This window comes from Hyperolius riggenbachi, chromosome 6 (genome assembly GCF_040937935.1).
Source record: "Hyperolius riggenbachi isolate aHypRig1 chromosome 6, aHypRig1.pri, whole genome shotgun sequence".
NCBI lineage: Eukaryota > Metazoa > Chordata > Amphibia > Anura > Hyperoliidae > Hyperolius > Hyperolius riggenbachi.
In genome coordinates this window covers 165,360,776-165,381,056 of record NC_090651.1, presented here as the reverse complement: position 1 = coordinate 165,381,056, position 20,281 = coordinate 165,360,776, and the positions used below count along the sequence as shown (strand labels likewise).

Sequence of the window (20,281 nt, the reverse complement as noted above, 5' to 3'; positions counted from 1 at the left end):
TCACTCAACACAACAGCTAGATATATGCAGTGAGGTGGGTTTACTGAACACTAAAGGTAGTTAGATGCAGTGAGGTGAGTTCACTCAACACAAAGGTAGTTAGATGCAGTGAGGTGGGTTCACTCAACACAACAGCTAGGTATATGCAGTGAGGTGGGTTCACTGAACACTAAAGGTAGTTAGATGCAGTGAGGTGGGTTCACTGAACACTAAAGGTAGTTAGATGCAGTGAGGTGGGTTCACTGAACACTAAAGGTAGTTAGATGCAGTGAGGTGGGTTCACTGAACACTAAAGGTAGTTAGATGCAGTGAGGTGGGTTCACTGAACACTAAAGGTAGTTAGATGCAGTGAGGTGGGTTCACTGAACACTAAAGGTAGTTAGATGCAGTGAGGTGGGTTCACTGAACACTAAAGGTAGTTAGATGCAGTGAGGTGGGTTCACTTAACACAACAGCTAGGTATATGCAGTAAGGTGGGTTCACTGAACACAATAGGTAGTTAGATGCAGTGAGGTAGGTTCACTCAACACAAAAGGTAGTCAGATGCAGTGAGGTGGGTTCACTCAACACAACAGCTAGGTATATGCAGTAAGGTGGGTTCACTGAACACTAAAGGTAGTTAGATGCAGTGAGGTGGGTTCACTGAACACTAAAGGTAGTTAGATGCAGTGAGGTGGGTTCACTCAACACAATAGGTAGCTATATGCAGTGAGGTGGGTTCACTCAACACAAAGGTAGTTAGATGCAGTGAGGTGGGTTCACTCAACACAACAGCTAGGTATATGCAGTGAGGTGGGTTCACTGAACACTAAAGGTAGTTAGATGCAGTGAGGTGGGTTCACTCCACACAATAGGTAGTTATATGCAGTGAGGTGGGTTCACTCAACACAAAGGTAGTTAGATGCAGTGAGGTGGGTTCAATCAACACAACAGCTAGGTATATGCAGTGAGGTGGGTTCACTAAACACTAAAGGTAGTTAGATGCAGTGAGGTGGGTTCACTCAACACAATAGGTAGCTATATGCAGTGAGGTGGGTTCACTCAACACAAAGGTAGTTAGATGCAGTGAGATGGGTTCACTCAACACAACAGCTAGCTATATGCAGTGAGGTGGGTTCACTGAACACTAAAGGTAGTTAGATGCAGTGAGGTGGGTTCACTGAACACAACAGCTAGGTAGATGCAGTGAGATGGGTTCACTCAACACAACGGCAGTTAGATGTAGCAAGGTGGGTTCACTCAACACAAAGGTAGTTAGATGCAGTGAGGTGGGTTCACTCAACACAACAGCTAGGTATATGCAGTGAGGTGGGTTCACTGAACACTAAAGGTAGTTAGATGCAGTAAGGTGGGTTCACTGAACACTAAAGATAGATACAGTGAGGTGGGTTCACTGAACACTAAAGGTAGTTAGATGCAGTGAGGTGGGTTCACGCAACACAACAGCTAGGTATATGCAGTGAGGTGGGTTCACTGAACACTGAAGGTAGTTAGATGCAGTGAGGTGGGTTCACTCAATACAATAGATAGTTATATGCAGTGAGGTGGGTTCACTCAACACAAAGGTAGTTAGATGCAGTGAGATGGGTTCACTGAACACAACAGCTAGCTATATGCAGTGAGGTGGGTTCACTGAACACTAAAGGTAGTTAGATGCAGTGAGGTGGGTTCACTGAACACAACAGCTAGGTAGATGCAGTGAGGTGGGTTCACTCAACACAACGGTAGTTAGATGTAGCAAGGTGGGTTCACTCAACACAAAGGTAGTTAGATGCAGTGAGGTGGGTTCACTCAACACAACAGCTAGGTATATGCAGTGAGGTGAGTTCACTGAACACTAAAGGTAGTTAGATGCAGTAAGGTGGGTTCACTGAACACTAAAGATAGATGCAGTGAGGTGGGTTCACTGAACACTAAAGGTAGTTAGATGCAGTGAGGTGGGTTCACTCAACACAACAGCTAGGTATATGCAGTGAGGTGGGTTCACTGAACACTGAAGGTAGTTAGATGCAGTGAGGTGGGGTCACTGAACACTAAAGGTAGTAAGATGCAGTGAGGTGGGTTCACTCAACACAATAGATAGTTATATGCAGTAAGGTGGGTTCACTCAACACAAAGGTAGTTAGATGCAGTGAGGTGGGTTTACTCAACACAACAGCTAGGTATATGCAGTGAGGTGGGTTCACTGAACACTAAAGGTAGTTAGATGCAGTAAGGTGGGTTCACTGAACACTAAAGGTAGTTAGATGAAGTGAGGTAGGTTCACCGAACACTAAAGGTAGTTAGATGCAGTGAGGTGGGTTCACTCAACACAAAAGGTAGTTAGATGCAGTGAGGTGGGTTCACGCAAAACACAAAAGGTAGTTAGATGCAGTGAGGTTGGTTCACTGTACACTAAAGGTAGTTAGATGCAGTGAGGTTGGTTCACTGTACACTAAAGGTAGTTAGATGCAGTGACGTGGGTTCACTGAACACTAAAAGTAGTTAGATGCAGTGAGGTGGGTTCACTCAACACAACAGCTAGGTAGATGCAGTGAGGTGGGTTCACTCAACACAAAGGTAGGTATATGCAGTGATGAGGTGGGTTAACTAAACACAACATGTAGTAGTAGGTATATGCAGTACTGCGTAGTACAATGTGCAGCTCCCTGTCACACACACAGGTAGTCACTGAATGTGCTGCTGGGCTGCTGGCAGTGGCACATACACAGTATGAATTAGCAATGCTGTATATGCAACACAAGTGTCAGTTTGACACACAGAAATAAAAATGATCACAAGAACAGGATTAGCTCTGAAAAGAGCAGTTGAAGGAGGGGTGCTATTAAAGCCAGGAGCAAGCTAACACAAGCCAAGAGCCTGACTAATCTGTCCCTAGGAGAAAAAGTCTGCAGCAGCTCGCCCTAGTCTGTCTATTTGCAGGCACACGAGTGAGTGTAATGGCCGCCGGAGCCTGCCTTATATAAGGGGGGGCTCCAGGGCTGAGTGTAGCCGGATTGGCTACAACGTGCCTGCTGACTGTGATGTAGAGCAGGGCTTTTCAACCTTTCCACTAATTGTACCACTTTTATTGTTTAAACACTTTCAAGTACCAGCAGTGTGCCTGCGCAGTAGATTGGATGCGATCGGGCTTGGCTGTTTCTGCTGGAGCCTGAACGGAGGGCAGCTACTGCGCATGCGCACACCGATGAGGAGAACTTTGGGGCTCCCAGCACTGGATCCCATCTACTGTGGAGGAAGGGGGAAACCTCTTTAGGATAGAAAGGCCTCCCCTTCCCTGAGGTAAGTACCCCCCGGGGAACTTTTTTCTTACAAAGTACACTTTAAGAAAAAAAGGCATTTGGTAGGGGAAAAGTAGGAGGCATTGGTGGGGAAAAAAACTACAATTAGATTGCTAGCCTACATATTGTCAGTATTGGCAATCTAGAGGTAGATTGCCAATATAGGTAGCCATACAAGTCCCCCCACGCGCTTAATTATAGGTAGCCTGGCCCCACCACCTGAGAGCTAGGCAGTGACTCACCACAAAGTTCGGATCCCCCCTTGCTCACTCCTTGATGTGCTGCCCTGCGGAATAGTTCACACCTCAGGACATTAGTAAGCCAGCCGCAGTGAAGAGACAAGCGATGCACAGTGGCGGCTACTTCAAATGAGCAGTGATGTCACTTTCTGTATCTGCGCCATCACTGTGCACCGTTGGCCTGGCTGTCTCCTCCACACTGATCTGAGGTCTGAAGTATACTGCAGAGAAGCACAGCAAGGAGCGAGGGAGGGGGAGCCAAACTTTGTGGAGGCAGGACAGGACCAGGACAAGTGGCAGGTGGACAAAAAAGTGGCAGGCAAATCTGGTGTGTACCACCTGGCCAACAGCAAAGTACCACTGGTGGCAAGCGTACCACAGGTGCAAAACCCTGGTCTAGAGAGATTAGCCTGTCTAATTAGGCCTTATCAACAAGTAAACAGCAAGTGTAAATTAGGGCTGTCAGGTGTGCCACTCTATGCCATAGTTTAGGCTAATATGTAAACACAGGAGGTTAACCCTTTTGTGTTCCTAGGACACCAGAAAGTAAACACTAAAGAAAAACATTTCTTTGTTACAACTTACAGAAATCTTACAAAAACCCTTCAAAGTTATGATGCTGTTGCTTATCTCCTTAGAGCAGAGAGGAAGCTCTCAGTTTAGGTTCGCTTCAAAAGCTAACAGAACCAACAGGTTTTGGACTAGTCCATCTCCTCACGATGGAGTCTCAAAGTTTCCCTTTGTTTTCAAAAGCATTTGCTGAACGGCCATTGTTAAGTCTGACTGCCAAAATAGTGTGCGAGTAGGGACACTGGCTGATCCTATTTTGGCAGTTAGACTTAGCAACTGCCATTTGGGAAATTATTTTAAAAAACAAAGAAAACCCTTTGTATCCCCAATGAGGAACTCGACTAGTCCAAAACATGTTGGTTCTGAAAGATTTTAACTGCTTACTTTTTCACTATAGTGGTCCTTTAAAATTGTAATTTGATAACAACCATGAAGGTCAGGATGTACTGCTGCATTGCTGAGCTTATTTCAGTAATGTGTTACAGACTCATGTGCTGTGCTGTGTTCTGACAATAAACTGCTGTATGCATTTCTGTGCCAACACACTGCTGTCTCATTTCAACTAATACTGCCATGCAGAGCAAAACACGTGCCATACATTTTTGTAAAGAGAAGTAAATGGTTGGCACTCCAAAAAATTGATACAGACAGATCTGTAATTCATTCTGTAATTAAGATAATCCAAAATTCCAAAGCAACAAAGTACCTCTTTATCAAGAAAAAAACAGTGCAAGTTCATCTGAAAAACAACTCTGCAACAATAAATCACTACAATGCATAATAAATAAATACATTTGAAGTAGCCCAAGAAAAAGAGGGTGACCATCGTGGAGGAACACAAGTACCAACCACTGAGGTAGAGAAGGTGTGGACAAGTTTCAAAGGTGACTAAAAGTGCTGCTAGCCTGGAAAGAGAACCACTATGAAAGTTGAAGACAATAAATGGGTCATTAGACTGGGAGCAAGATAAGAAGATAAAAAGCCAACATAGGCTTTTTCCTTCACTCCCTCTCTACAGTTATTCATATAATAATTCCTTTTTTGTATAGCGCTTTTCTCCTGTCGGACTCAAAGCGCTTGCGAGGCAGCCACTACAGCACACTCAGTAGGCAGTAGCAGTGTTAGAGTGTCTTGCCCAAAGAACTCCTTACGGAATAGGTGCTGGCTTACTGAATAGCAAGAGCCAAGATTTGAACCCAGGTCTCCTACGTCAGAGGCAGAGCCCTTAACCATTGCACTATCCAGCCACCATATCTGACACCTGTCACTGTTAGAGATAGCCAGTGCAAATCGTGACGCAAATCTAGCCCCCAAAACACAAAAAGTTTGAAAATCAACATTCAACATTGAGGATCTTAAGGCTTGTGTTTGTGAAATAAATAAAATAGGAAAGGAAGAAGGAAACAATTGGAAAAGGATAGTCGAAAAATGGAAGTAGAAAAATGACAGTTGGAAAATAATGGCAGTCGAAAAACAGTTGAAATTTGGCAGTTTAAAAATGACAGTTAGAAAATGGCAGTTGGAAAATGACAGTTGAAAAATGACAATTGGAAAATGGCAGTTAGAAAATGACAGTTGGAAAATGGCAGTTAAAATTTGACAGTTGGAAAATGGCAGTTAAAATTTGACAGTTGGAGAATGGCAGTTAGAAAATGGCAGTTGAAAAAATGGCAGTTGAAAAATGGCAGTTGAAAAATGACAGTTGGAAAATGGCAGTTGGAAAATTACATTCAACTTTTAACTGCCATTTTCCAACTGTCATTTTCAAACTGCCATTTTTCAACTGCCATTTTTCAACTGCCATTTTTCAACTGCCATTTTCCAACTGTCATTTTCCAACTGTCATTTTCCAACTGCCATTTTCCAACTGCCAAATTTTAACTGCCATTTTTCAACTGCCCTTTTCTAACTGTCTTATTTAAACTGTCATTTTCCAACTGTCAAATTTCAACTGTTTAAAGGACCACCTTCAGTGAAAAAAGTGAGAAGTTGAAGGAGAAATTAAGTTAGAAGCATATTGAGGCTGCCATATTTATTTCCTTTTAAGCAATGCCAGTTACCTGGCTATCATGTTGTTCCTCTGCCTCTACTTTTAGCCACAACTCCTGAACAAGCACATGCAGATCAGGTGTTTCTGACATTATTGTCAGATCTGACAAGGTTAGCTGCATGCTTGTTTCTGGTGTGATTCAGACACTTCTGCAGAGACATAGATCAGCAGGGCTGCCAGTCAACTCATATAGTTTAAAAGGAAATTAATATAGCAGCCACCGTATTCTTCTCCGTTAAAAGGAGTTCTTTTGCATCCTAAGAATCAAACAAGCTGACACTTACCTGGGGCTTCCATTGGCCCCCTGCAGCGGTAATGTCCCACGCCGTCCTCTTCCGATGCTCCGTTCCTCGTCGCCGGTCCCACTGTAATCACACGAGTTATTACACTGCGGCTGTGCAGTAAGCTCCCGATGACGCGAGCTAACATTATTCGTTTATTTAGACGAATATTAAACTGGGACCGGCGGAGGGAAACGGAGCATAGTAGGAGGATGGCACGGGACATTACAGCTGCAGGGAGCCGATAGAAGCCCCAGATAAGGGTCAGCTTGTTTGATTGATTTTTAGAATCCCACAGAACCTTTTTAAAGAAGACCTAAACTCAAGCACTGCAGTCAAGGAATACTACTGCGCATGCGCACACACCGTCAAGGAGAACTTTGGGGCTTCCAGAGCTGGATCCCTTCTACTGTGGAGGAAGGGGGAAACCTCTTTAGGATACAAAAGCCTCCCCTTTCCTGAGTTAAGTACCCCTGGGGCAATTTTTTCTTACAGGTACACTTTAAGAAAAGAAGAGGGCATATGGGAGGGGAAAAGTAGGAGGCATTGGTGGGGAAAACGACTACAATTAGATTGCAAACCTACATATTGTCAGTATTGGCAATCTGCAGGTAGATTGCCAATATAGGTAGCCTTGCAAGTTCCTCTCTATCCCCTCCCCCGCATACATATGAACTGCCCGCCGGGAGACTTGGGCGCAGGATACAGCTGGTATACGCAGAGCCGGATTAAGGCTAAATGGGGCCCTAAGCAAAGTAAATGATTTGGGTCCCTGCATCATGTCGTAATAGAATTAGAAGATGCAGCTGCACAGCAACATGCCGCACACACCGGGGAAGCCAAGCTACTGGTTGCTATGGGCAACAGCCCGCTTTCCTCTGTGGGTGCACAATGCAGGGAATAGCAGCGGCAAAATGCAGAGTGAGAGATGAATGGCTAGGACATTTGCACTCAGGGGCTGGGGCACCCCTGTGAAGAGGGCGCCAGACAGATATCACAGCAGCAGCACTTTCCCCCTGCATCACCAGCCTGGCAATAGCAGAAAGCTCTTGACACCACCAAACCAGAAGCCGTTCCCCAGACAGAATTACATAACCACCCCCACCACCGAGCAACTGATTTCCTCCCAAATTAGACAGCCACATCCACCATGCAGCCTCCACCCCTGTGAATACGATAGTCCAGCAGAGAAGGCAGCAGCAGCGGGGGAAAATAACAGCACCAGATGACTCACATTCACCTATTGTGATCCAAGCAATAGAGGTCCCGTCATCCAGAGCCCATCTGTCTCCTCTAGAGCCTAGGTTCTCAACATGCGGTACGCGTACCCCAGGGGGTACTTCTGATGGGTCCAGGGGGTACTCGGGCTTGATATACTTAACCAAGAATAACAAATTTAGAGATTTAAAAAATTATAATTCTTATTTAAACAACACCAAATTAGTATTTTAGCTAATTAAAAGCAATAATAAATGCTTGCACGTTGTTTAGAACCAATTATCATGTACTACGATTAAATATATATTTGTCAAAGGGTACTTGTGATCATGTTTACTATGCTAGGGGGTACTCGATGAGTCCAGGGTTTTAAAAGGGGTACACACTTATAAAATGTTGAGAAACACTGCTCTAGAGTGCTGCCGCTCTGTTATTACTGCTATTACTACTTCCTACTTCCTGTCTGATCTGAGAATCAGGAAGTTCAGAGCGAGCGGCTGCACTGTAGAAGAGACAAATGGGTTTCAGATGACGGGATCTCTATCGCTTGGATCATGGATAGGTGAGTGAGCGTTTGCCATCTGCTGCTATCATTCTTGCTGCAGCTGTGGTTCTCTGTGGGAAGGGAGGGAGGAGTGGGCAGAGGCAGAGCGCACAGTAGCAGGAGGGGGACCTAGTAGGAGAGCATGGCTCTAAAGACAACCAGCAGCGCACTGCATTATTTGACAAGACAACCAACATTTATATCGCGCTTTTCTCCTGGCAGACTCAAAGCGCCAGAGCTGCAGCCACTAGGACGCGCCCTATAGGCAGTAGCAGTGTTAGAGAGACTTGCCTAAGGTCTCCTACTGAATAGGTGCTGGCTTACTGAACAGGCAGAGCAGAGATTCGAACCCTGGTCTCCTGTGTCAGAGGCAGAGCCCTTAAAGGGACTCCAAGCAGTGCCTGTGGGTATGCCTTTAAAGGATACCCGAACTGACATGTGACATGATGAGATAGACATGTGTATGTATAGTGCCTAGCACACAAATAACTATGCTGTGTTCCTTTTTTTCTTTCTCTGCCTAAAAGAGTTAAATATCAGGTATGCAAGTGGCCGGCTCAGTCCTGACTCAGACAGGAAGTGTTTGCTAGGCACTGTACATACACATGTCTAGCTCATGTCACATGTCAGTTTGGGTATCCTTTAAGCATACCCACAACTAATTAATTATATCCTCACACCTACCAGCATGATGTTTGTAATTATATCCCCTTGGGTTCCATATATTTCATTGCATTGTGCTGAATCGAGCTGACAACTTTGGAGAAAAGTCATCCTGTGTAATACAATGTAACTATGGAAAGATGCATATCATTTTGAAGCTCTCTTTCTCCTCTTTCCAATGATAGATAAACTGCCACCCTACGCCTTTTAGTTTTTGCCATTTTTGCGATCGAAATTACCGCAGCTGCGATTTTGAAAATAGTGAAAACTAAAAAGGCATGAGGTGGCGGTTTATATATCATTGGAAAGAGGAGAAAGAGAGCTTTAAAATGATATGCATCTTTCCATAGTTACTGCACTGCTCAGAGTCCCTTTAACCATTATACCATCCAGCCACCGCTGACAGGATGGTGAGGTCTGGTTTATGTGCTGATGGGGCCCCTTTGACTCTGAATGGGGCCCCAAGCGACTGCTTTTGTTGCCTGGTCGGTAATCCGGCCCTGGGTATACGGCTATTTATTACTGGAAGCTGAATTGCAGTGTTTTAAAAGCAACTTCAGCACTGTCTTCTGATGGTGCCGAAGTTACTGACTGCGCGCCGCTATAGCCGTAACTCCTATTTCGACCTATGATGGCGCCGGCTGCGCCCAAATCTCCTGCACTGTTATTACAGTGCTCGCGCCCCCCGCGCATAATTATAGGTAGCCTAGTCTCACCATCAGAGAGCTGAGAGCTAGGCAGTGACTTACCACAAAGTTGGGCTCCCACCTTGCTCACGCCTTGCTGTGCTGCCCTGCAGAATAGTTCACACTTTAGATCATTGGTAAGCCAGCTGCAGAGAAGTGACAGTCAGGCAAACGGTGCATGGTGGTGGCGCGTATACTTCAAATACAGGAAGTGAGCAGTGATGTCCCTTTCTGTATCTGCGCCGTTACTGTGCACTATTTGCCTGGCTGTCTCTTCCCCACTGATCTGAGGCGTGAAGTATGCTGCAGAGCAGCACAGCAAGGAGCGAGGGAGGAGGAGCCAAACTTTGTGGAGGCAGGACAGGACCAGGACAAGTGGCATGCGGGCAATAAAGTGGCAGGCAAACCTGGTGTGTACCACCTGGCCAACAGCAAAGTACCACCAGTGGTACGTGTACCACAGGTTGAAAAGCCTTGATGTAGAGGGTCAAAGTTAACCCTCATAGAGCATTATGGGGCGAACCGTTCGGGACATCCCTACATATGTCCCGAAATTCACATAATATGGCAGCATTATTTCCACAAAATACACATAATGCAGAATGGTTTCCTCCAAAATACACATAATGTGGCAATGTTTTCCACAAAATACACATACTGTGGCAGCATTATCATATAAAATACACATATTGTGGCAGCGTTACCCCAAAATACACATATTGTGGTGGCGTTCCCCCACAAAATACACATTGTGGGAGAGTTACCACAAAAAATACACATATTGTGGCAGCATTACCCCTCAAAATACACATCATGCTAAAATCTCTTGGGAATAGGTCTGCTGTTGTATGGGCAGGCAACAGATCTCGCTATTCCCCTCCTGGGGGGCACAAAATCCAGCCCTGCATTGGCAGGCCAGGTGAAATGGCCGTGCAGGACGTAGTTTGCCCACCCCTGGCCAGACCCTACTGACCAGAAAGATCAGGAGGACTGCCAGGCAACTGGTTTTGTTTAAAAGGAAATAAATAAGACAGCTTCCACAGGTCTCGCACCTTGGGTTCCTATTAAACAGCATTTTACTATACTGTACAATATTGCAGTCTTGGCAACTTGATAAAGAGCATGATGGCTCGAAACAGCGGTCTGTCGTTGTTATACTGCTGCTTTTAAACTGATTGATTAATAAAGAGACGATTATTTTCATCGTTGGTGCCTGCTCCATGTGAATTTACTGAATCAACGGCTCCAGTGGTGTGGAATGCTATAAGCTTGGGCACACGCTTCTCTCTATTTGATGGGTGCTGATCCAAACCTCTTTTGTGTTTACAATTATTAAAGTATGAAAATATCACCTGGGAGAAAATTTAGAAGAAAAAGTCAATTGAATTAGGGCCTCTGTGTTCCACTATCCACTTCAAGCTTCAAAGCCTGACTAATGTAATCCCATTGGCCCTGCCTTTAGTTATGAATGATGATGGCATGATGATGTGGCTGGGATACACTACTGGTGGTGGGAAATCTAAATAAGCTCTGGTGGCTTCTAAACAACTGTCTAGTTACTGAGGATGCTCACTTATGTCTTCAGTGATTGTACAGTAGACTGGGGGAGGAATGGCCAAGGCCAATAAAGTGCTGCATAGAAATTAACAGAACAATATTTTACTGTTTTTTCGTTTTGTTTTTTAGGATTTAATCAAAGTAGGGTTTCCCCTACATAGACAGAAAGTGGTTGGGGTGGGAGGAAGGGTAGTGGGTAGGAGGTATTTTCCTGTTACTGGGATATGATGCAAATATGGGGCACTACTTTGTGTTATCAGTCATAAATATTTTCCATGTTTGTTTCAGATGTCTTGCATATTCACTGGAAAATACCATGTTGTTTTTTGTTGTTTGTTGTCTTTATGGGGAAAAATAAATAAAACTTTTTGAAAAAAAAAAAAGTAGAGTTGCCCGCTGGGGGTGGAGAAATACCAGGTTAATGGTGAATACATAATATTTTAAGTTGGACATGGTTAATTTTATGTTACGGGAGAGCAATATAATTTTACCTTGCTAACCTAAACTAATTTTTGGTTTTTGTTGGTCTTTGCTGTGTTTCTCATTGACTAGTACTAATAAACCTGAGCCTAGAGTACAGCTGCCATGTTGTATTGGTCATTTTTCATTTTTATAGGGTTGGACTATAACTTTATTAGTTTGCTACTCTGTCTGTTCCTTTCTGGCCCACACTGATGGGTCCCCATCTTTTCCCCAAGCATTATATGTAAATGCAGTAAAAATACTTACACTGGATATCTGGGTACAGGAGCATGAACAATAAAGCCCACCTCAAGGTGGTACTTGTGGTTTCTGATCCAGCTGCAAACAAGTCATATGTTGTGAACAAAAGGTTTGAGTCATTCAAACTGGTGTTCGGATCTCCTTTTACCTAGGAATAAATGGAATATGGAAAAATGATTATATGCTTATTCAGATTTTATAAGCCTGGTAAACTTACAGCACAAGTATGATAAGTGATTGTCATAATGTTGTTTTTTAACAAATTGAGTATCTGGATGGATGTTCTGTTGTGCATAGTTTTGTTTTATTCTACATAGCTTGCTATATGGTTCACTGGATTCTACCCTCACTGATGCTGATATTTGTACATTCATATGAAAAAGTTTGGGAAGTCCCTGCATAATAATTTACACTACTGTCAACAAAAAAGACAGCAGTGGAATGCCTTTCATTTCCTAGGGATATTTGTGTACAGTGATGTATTCTGGACAAATATTTGTATAGAGGCAATACTTAGTTGTATGAAATTAAATCAAATGTAAAAATGGCTTTGCAAAAATGTGTGTACCCTTGTAATTTTGCTGATTTGAATGGATGTAACTGCTCAAAACTGATTACATGGCACACCAAATTTTTGGCCAGTTGCAAGTTGTGCTTCTCTTTCACTTTCCTCTGAAGACTGATTGCATGAGATCCTCAAAGCAAGACTGTGCAGTATCATGGTTTAGGGCAGTGGTTCTCAACCTTTTCAGCACGTGTAACCCCTTGTGGGTCATCTCTAAGCAAATGTACCCCCTACCGAATAAGGCGACATGCAAAGCGCACAGCGGTGAAAAAGTAGGTGTGCCCATGACATAATGTGGGTGTAGCCAAATACTAGCGAAATACAGGTAGTCCCTAGTTAACAAATGAGATAGGCAGGGACTGTGTCCATACTTAATTTTAAAAAAAAAGTTAATGCGAAATCTGCTGTTGCATATTTGTAGCAATTTTGATCAAATCTGGTATCAGAGGTGACAGCTGACAGCGTATATCTGCAGAGGCGTATATCTGCAGAGGCGTATATCTGCGCTGGGCAGGAGTGACAGTACGATTGCCTTGCACTAGTCACGCAGTATAACAGCACACACAATGAGAATCTATGGGCCTCAGCAAGGAAAAAGATTGGGGAAAAAAAGAACAGTTTTTTTCCACCACCACCAGCCTACCTATCCACTTTGCTACTAACACCGCTCCTTCTCCTAATAATAGCTTTTATAAAAGCTTTAGGATTAGTATTTTTGACAGTGATACACAGTGAGAGCTCCCTCTCACACGTCCAGCCACATGTAGCAACAGTCTGCAAATGGCGCTGGACAAAAGAGCCTCTGCCTCCTCCTTAGCCTTCCCCTCCCCTTCACGTGGCCTGCTCCTCTATTCCTGGCTACAGGAAAATGCTCAACCATCCCCACCCCCACCCAGAAAAACTATATTCCCCATGTATTGCATACATATAATACATACATACTGTATATCCCGCCACCACCGCCAGTCAGTGCGCGTTCGCACCCGCCCGCCTACCACCGCGCAGTATAATATATATATATATATACATACATACACACACACACACACACACACACACACACACACACACACACACACACACACACACACACACACACACACACACACACACACACACACACACACACACACACACACACACACACACACACACACACACACACACACTGTGTAAGTGTAAGTTTGCAATGATTTGCAGATTATTGCATTGCTTGTATTTGCTTTGCCTAGCATCATTTCTTGAATTTGGAATTAACAAACCTTTAGTAATGAATTTATTTGCAAGGAAACAGGTGCCTTACTTTTTCCATTTCCAGTAGATAAGCATCAATAAAGTCCCGAGTTTCATCAGGGTTCCAGGTTTTCTTATGATCAGATATCATTTCCCTTAAGAAAGCAAATAAATCGTGCTCCGTATGAAGAACATAATCAACTAGCCAGTTAATTTTTGTGAGCCAAGGAACGTCATTTAAAAGCTAAAAAAGGGGAGAAAAGTTAAGATTTTATTATATTTAATTTATTAAATACAACATGTGGCAGTGCACTGTTATCAAGTTAGCAGCAACCTAGAGTACAGAAAATTTTGCTACATGGAATCATATAAGTTTGTAAGGAGAGGGTCAGCTCTCCTGTTGTTTCTTGTCACTGCTATGTACTTGTTAATGAAATAAATGTACGGATAACAGACATTTGCTATATTGGACTTTCACAAGAAATGTATTGATGGGACTTGGCCAAGAGCATATAAGCTTTAAGGTTAACAGATTAACAGCTACACCACTATATCTTAGGTTTAAGTTAGTACAGCCTGACTGGCATGATCAACAGGTACCCAGAATGCCTTGTATGTATGCCTTCAGTTCAACATTCAGTAAAGTTGAGTCTTGTCCATTAATCCCTAGATCCCACCTCTCTTTAACCTTTTCCGTTGTACTGTTCAGATTAGCACATATTTGCTCATATTGACAAATCTATTGTACAAGATTCCATATGAACACCTTTGGCCATATGCAATTCTCTTTTTCACCTGAGGTTTCTCCTAGAAGATAATTTTTCATCATTGATTTTAACCTCCTGGGGACTGCCTAACGCCGATGGGCGTGACCACGGCGGCAGCCCCAGGACCGCCTAACGCTGATCGGCGTCAAGTCCCGGGGCTGCACTTTGCAGGAGATCGCGCGCAGGCTGCATGCGCATCTCCTGCTCAGAGGGTGGAGCTCTGCCCCGCCTTTGCCGCTCGGGAGACTGTTAGATGCGAAACCGCCATCTAATTACATAGTACAGCGCTGCGTTTCAGCAGCAGCACTGTACTGGGGACAGCCGTGTGACACGGCTGTCCCCTCTTGTGTCTCGACAGTGATCGGCTGTCAAAGGCTGAAGCAAAATTTATTAAAAAAAACAAACATTTAGTTAAAAATAAACAAACAAATAACCATCCGGGGGGCGATCTGACCCCACCAACAGAGCTCTGTTGGTGGGGAGAAAAGGTGGGGGGAATCACTTGTGTGCTGTGCTGTGTGGCTCTGCAGCTTGGCCTTAAAGCTGCAGTGGCCATTTTCACAAAAATTAGCCTGGTCTTTAGGGGGGTTTTCCACTGTGGTCCTCAAGTGGTTAAATAACTTTCCAGCACTTTTCAACAAAAAAAAAGGAGAAAAAGTGAATTGCATATGGGCCCTTATGTCCAAACATAGTGCTAAGAGTTGGGCCTGATTCTACTCACTTTTTCTACTACGTTTTCTCCTAGGTGATGTTTCACATCCTATCAATAAATTGCATTTTAAGCCACTAGCAAGCAAGAAAATACTCAGAATAATTTTAACAGTACTTTTTCACCAACTTTTTATTACTTTTTCAATTGCGGAGTGCTGAAAAGTTATTTTAAAAAGAGGATGAAAATTATCTCCTAGGAGAAAACTTAGAAGAAAAAGTGTATAGAATCGGGCCCATTATAGTTTGAAAAATGTGTTTACCAACAGTGATTTATTTTACATTTATCTATGTTTGTACCACAATAAAATGTTTTGAAAACAAGATCATATATCTACAACTAAAAAAGAAAAAACACAGCTATGGGTGGAAACTGCATGACACCATACCCCTCTTCATCTTTTTTGGCCATGCTGCCAATAATTATCATTATAATTGTCATCATCATTATCACCACCTTCATATAATGTTTAAAGGGAACCCGAGGTGAGAGGGATAAGGAATCTGCCATATTGATTTCCTTTTAAATAATACCAGTTGCCTTGTAGGCCTCCTGATATTGTGTCTAAAGGTAGCCATACATTAGGTGATGATGGACTAATTCGACCAAGAGACAAATCTCTCTCTAATGGAATCTGGTTAGAGATAGATCTGTTGGCTGCCCATATACTGCAGGCCGATTTCCCATCAATTTCATGCTGAAATCGATCCAGAATGGGCCTTGTGATGCCGCATCTGGCCGGATTCTACATCCCTTAATGTTTAATGTGCCCCTCGGTGCCCTGTGCACTATATGTTACTTGTCTGCCACTTGCTCCAAGCTCCCTCCGCTGTCCATACACATGCCCCACGTCGTTGCCTAGTAATGTGGGCATGTGTGTGATGTCACACATGCGGCCACCCTACTAGGCAACCACATAGGGCGCTTGCATGAATGGTGGAGGGAGCCTGGAGCAAGCGGGGGCTATAGACAGGTAACGTATAGTGCACCGGGGGCACATTAAACATTATGGGGTCAGTGTCAGGGGGTTTTGTCGCATTCGTTGCGCCTTCCGATACCGATTGTGATTACCGCGCACACCCGATCGAGCAAGTTGACCCAACATCTTGCAGCATATTCGATTGACATGCTCGGTTACAAATTGGATGCATCGTGAATTGGGCATGCACTTGGCGGCACCCATTTTCATCTAATTTGCTTATAATAATCGCATGGGATGGTTTATTTGCCACCAAGTAGGCTGATGTATTGCCACCTTAATACTTTTAGCCATTGGCCCTGAACAAGCATGCATCAGATCAGGTACTCTTATGCAGCTGACTCAGGTTTTACTGGATTAGCCATATGTTTGTTCCAGGGTTTTGACTCAGAACCTACTTATGCCAGAAGATCAACAGGGCTGCCAGGAAACTAGCATTGTTTACAAGGAAATAAATATGGCCTCCATATCCCTCTCACCCTGGGTTCCCTTTAAATAAAAAAAAATCCCAGTACCCGAGCGTTTAAGTGAAAATACAAGAATTGTATTAATGGGGTGTGCCCTCTATGCAATGTAAAAACATTACAACAATAATATTTCTATAGCGCTTTTCTCCCATAGGACTCAAACTGCTTAGGCTCTCTCAGATTCAGTAATTGGTCGTAGGATGAAGTATAACTAAACAGGTGGATTTTCAGTCTGGATTTAAACACCTCCAGGGATGGAGCTGTCCTGATCTCCTGAGGTAAGAAGTTCCATAATGTAGGAGCGACATGACAGAAGGCTCTGGGACCAAAAGTTTTCAGGTGGACTCTGGGTATGACTAGATTATTAGAACCTGTGGATCTGAGATTGCCGGGATTGCTAACAATTCTATTATGAATCCAGGGCCCAGATTATGTGGTGATTTAAATGTCAGTAGGCCGATCTTGAATAGGATCCTTTATTTTATAGGTAGCCAGCGAAGTGAGGGCTAGAGATGGCCCAAACAATTCCCGGCGAACATCCGGGGTTCGCGATCATGGAGAACCGCAAACTTTTCCGGAAGTTCGGTTCACCCCCATAGTGCACCATTAGGGCCAACTTTGACCCTCTACATAACAGTCAGCAGGCACATTGTAGCCAATCAGGCTACACTCCCACCAAGAGCCACTCCCCGCCTTATAAAAGGCAGGTAGCGTCGGCCATCTTACTCACTCGTGTGCCTGCAATAGTGAGAGAAGGGAAAGCTGCTGCAGACTTTCTCATAGGGAAAGATTAGTTAGGCTCTTGTAGGCTTCTTAGCTTGCTCCTTGCTGATTCTTATTGCTAAAAAAGCACCCCTCAACAGCTCTTTTGAGAGCTAATCTTGTTCTTGTGATCAATTTTTTTTCCTGTGTGTCCCACTGACACTTGTGTTGCATAGACAGCCTTGATAATTCATACTGTGTGTGCCACTGCCAGGCCCAGCACATTCAGTGACTACCTGTGTGTGTGACAGGTGCACATTGTAATACTCATCACTGCATATACCTACCTGCTGTACACAGTGCACCCACCTACCTAAGTGAGTGCACGCAGTGTCACTGTGCCTGTCCGGTACCTGTCTGTGTGTGACAGGTGCACATTGTAATACCCATCACTGCATATACCTACCTATTGTTCACAGTGCACCCACCTACCTAAGTGTGTGCACGCAGAGTCACTGTGCCTGTCCGGTATCTGTCTTTGTGTGACAGGTGCACATTGTAATACCCATCACTGCATATACCTACCTACCTGTTGTTCACAGTGCACCCACCTACCCACGTGAGCGCACGTAGTGTCACTGAGCCTGTCCGGTACCTGTCTGTGTGTGACAGGTGCACATTGTAATACCCATCACTGTATATACCTACCTGTTGTTCACAGTGCACCCACCTACCTAAGTGTGTGCACGCAGAGTCACTCTGCCTGTCCAGTATATGTCTGTGTGTGACAGGTGCACATTGTAATACTCATCACTGCATATACCTACCTGTTGTGTTCAGTGCACCCACCTACCTACGTGTGTGCACGCAGAGTCACTCTACCTGTCCGGTATCTGTCTGTGTGTGACAGGTGCACATTGTAATAATCATCACTGCATATACCTACCTACCTGTTGTTCACAGTGCACCCACCTACCCACGTGTGTGCATGAAGAGTCACTGTGCCTGTCCGCTATCTGTTTGTGTGTGACAGGTGCACATTGTAATGCCCATTACTGCATATACCTACCTACCTACCTGTTCACAGTGCACCCACCTACCTACGTGAGTTGAGCGCACGCAGTGTCACTGTGCCTGTCCGCTACCTGTCTTTGTGTGACAGGTGCACATTGTAATACCCATCACTGCATATACCTACCTGTTGTGTTCAGTGCACCCACCTCATCACTGCATATACCTACCTGTTGTGTTCAGTGCACCCACCTACTTACGTGAGTGCACGCAGTGTGATATACCACTCCGTGCATACCTGTTAACTGCACCTGTGTGTCTGCACATTGTATTAGTCAAGTCAGTGCATACCTTTCACTTTATCCCCCCCCCGATATGGACACAACGGACAAAACAGGCAGAGGTAGAGGCATACCCAGAGGAAGGCCACCCAGCAGGTCTGTGCGAGGTCGTCTTGATGTGATTTTGTGCGACCCTCGACCAAAGTACAGTGCTCAGAAGAAGGCACGTCCCATCAACTCCCAAGATTGTCAGGATGTGGTTGACTATTTAACACAGAACACCTCATTTTCCGCAGCCACCAGCGCTACTACACGCACCACATCCGTTGCATTTGACACTTCGCAGGAGTTAATTTGTGGGGAATTAACTGATTCACAGCCATTATTGTTATAACCGGATGAAGGCGCTAAGCAAGTTACACCACCTCATATGTCTGAGTTAGGCGGCGACACTATGGATGTAATGTGTGAGGAGGAGGATGATGAAGTACCTGCTGTTGGTGCAGTTTTGGAGGTGTCTGGGGCAAGCGAAGCTGGGCAGGATGATTATGATGATGACGATGATACGGATCCCACGTATGTTCCCAATAGAGGAGATGAACAGGGGGACAGTTCAGAGGGGGAGTCAGAGAGGAGTAGGAGGAGACGAGTTGCTGAAAGAAGCAGGGGGAGCTCGTCGTCAGAAACAGCTGGTGGCAGTGTCCGGCGCCATGTATCGCCACCTATGGACAGCCAGCCAACATGCCCTTCAACGTCAGCTGCTGATGCCACCATAGTGCCATCACCCCAGGGGGGCTCAGCGGTTTGGAAATTTTCTCATGTGTCTGCCTCAGATCGGAGCAATGCCATCTGTTGTCTCTGCCTCCAAAAATTGTGCCGTGGAAAGGCCAACACTAACGTAGGGACAAATGCCTTACGAAGGCACATGGAGAATGGTGGCTGGATGGTGTAATGGTTAAGGGCTCTACCTCTGACACAGGAGACCAGGGTTCGAATCTCGGCTCTGCCTGTTCAGTAAGCCAGCACCTATTCAGTAGGAGACCTTGGGCAAGTCTCCTTAACACAGCTACTGCCTATAGAGCACACCCTAGTGGCTGCAGCTCTGTCCAGGAGAAAAGCGTGATATAAATGTTATTTGTCTTGTCTTGAGAAAAGGCACAAACTGCAATGGGAAGAGCACCTGAGCAAAAGCAGCACACAAAAGAAAAGCCACCCTCCTTCTCCTCTTCCTCCTTCAGGTGCAGCATCTTCAGCCGCTTTCTCCCTTGCACCTTCACAGCCACCCTCCTCCACTCCGCCTCTGCCCTTGAGCGGTTCCTGCTTCTCTGCCCACAGCAGCCAGGTGTCCGTGAAGGAAATCTTTGAGCGGAAGAAGCCAATTTCTGCCAATCTCCCCTTTGCCCGGCGTCTGACAGCTGGCGTGGCGGAACTGTTACCATACAAGCTGGTGGACTCTGAGGCCTTCCATAAATTTGTGGCCATTGGGACACCGCAGTGGAAGATGCCAGGCCGCAATTATTTCTCTAAAAAGGCAATACCCAAACTGTACCGTGAAGTGGAGAGGCAAGTGGTCTCTGGGAAGTGCTGAGCACGGATGCCTGGTCTGCTAAGCACGGTCAGGGCAGGTACATTACTTACACAGCCCATTGGGTCAACCTGGTGACCGATGGCAAGCAGGGAGTACGTAGCTGCACAGCGGACCAACTTGTAGGCAGGCCTCCTGCCACCTCTTCTCCTCCTGCTACATCCTCTTTG

At 44.8% G+C, this 20,281-nt stretch overlaps 1 protein-coding gene across 2 annotated transcripts in view; it reads right to left on the bottom strand.

Moving 5' to 3' along the window:
• Nucleotides 1–20,281, bottom strand: part of LOC137522589 (cytochrome P450 2D6-like) — a 131,787-nt gene that overhangs the window by 74,863 nt on the left and 36,643 nt on the right. For both annotated transcript variants that reach the window (XM_068242667.1, XM_068242668.1), the window contains 2 exons: nt 13,681–13,854; nt 11,819–11,960 (listed from right to left, as the gene is read on the bottom strand). In XM_068242667.1, the coding sequence (XP_068098768.1) occupies nt 11,819–11,960; nt 13,681–13,854 (316 nt within the window). The remainder of the gene's footprint in view (nt 1–11,818; nt 11,961–13,680; nt 13,855–20,281) is intronic.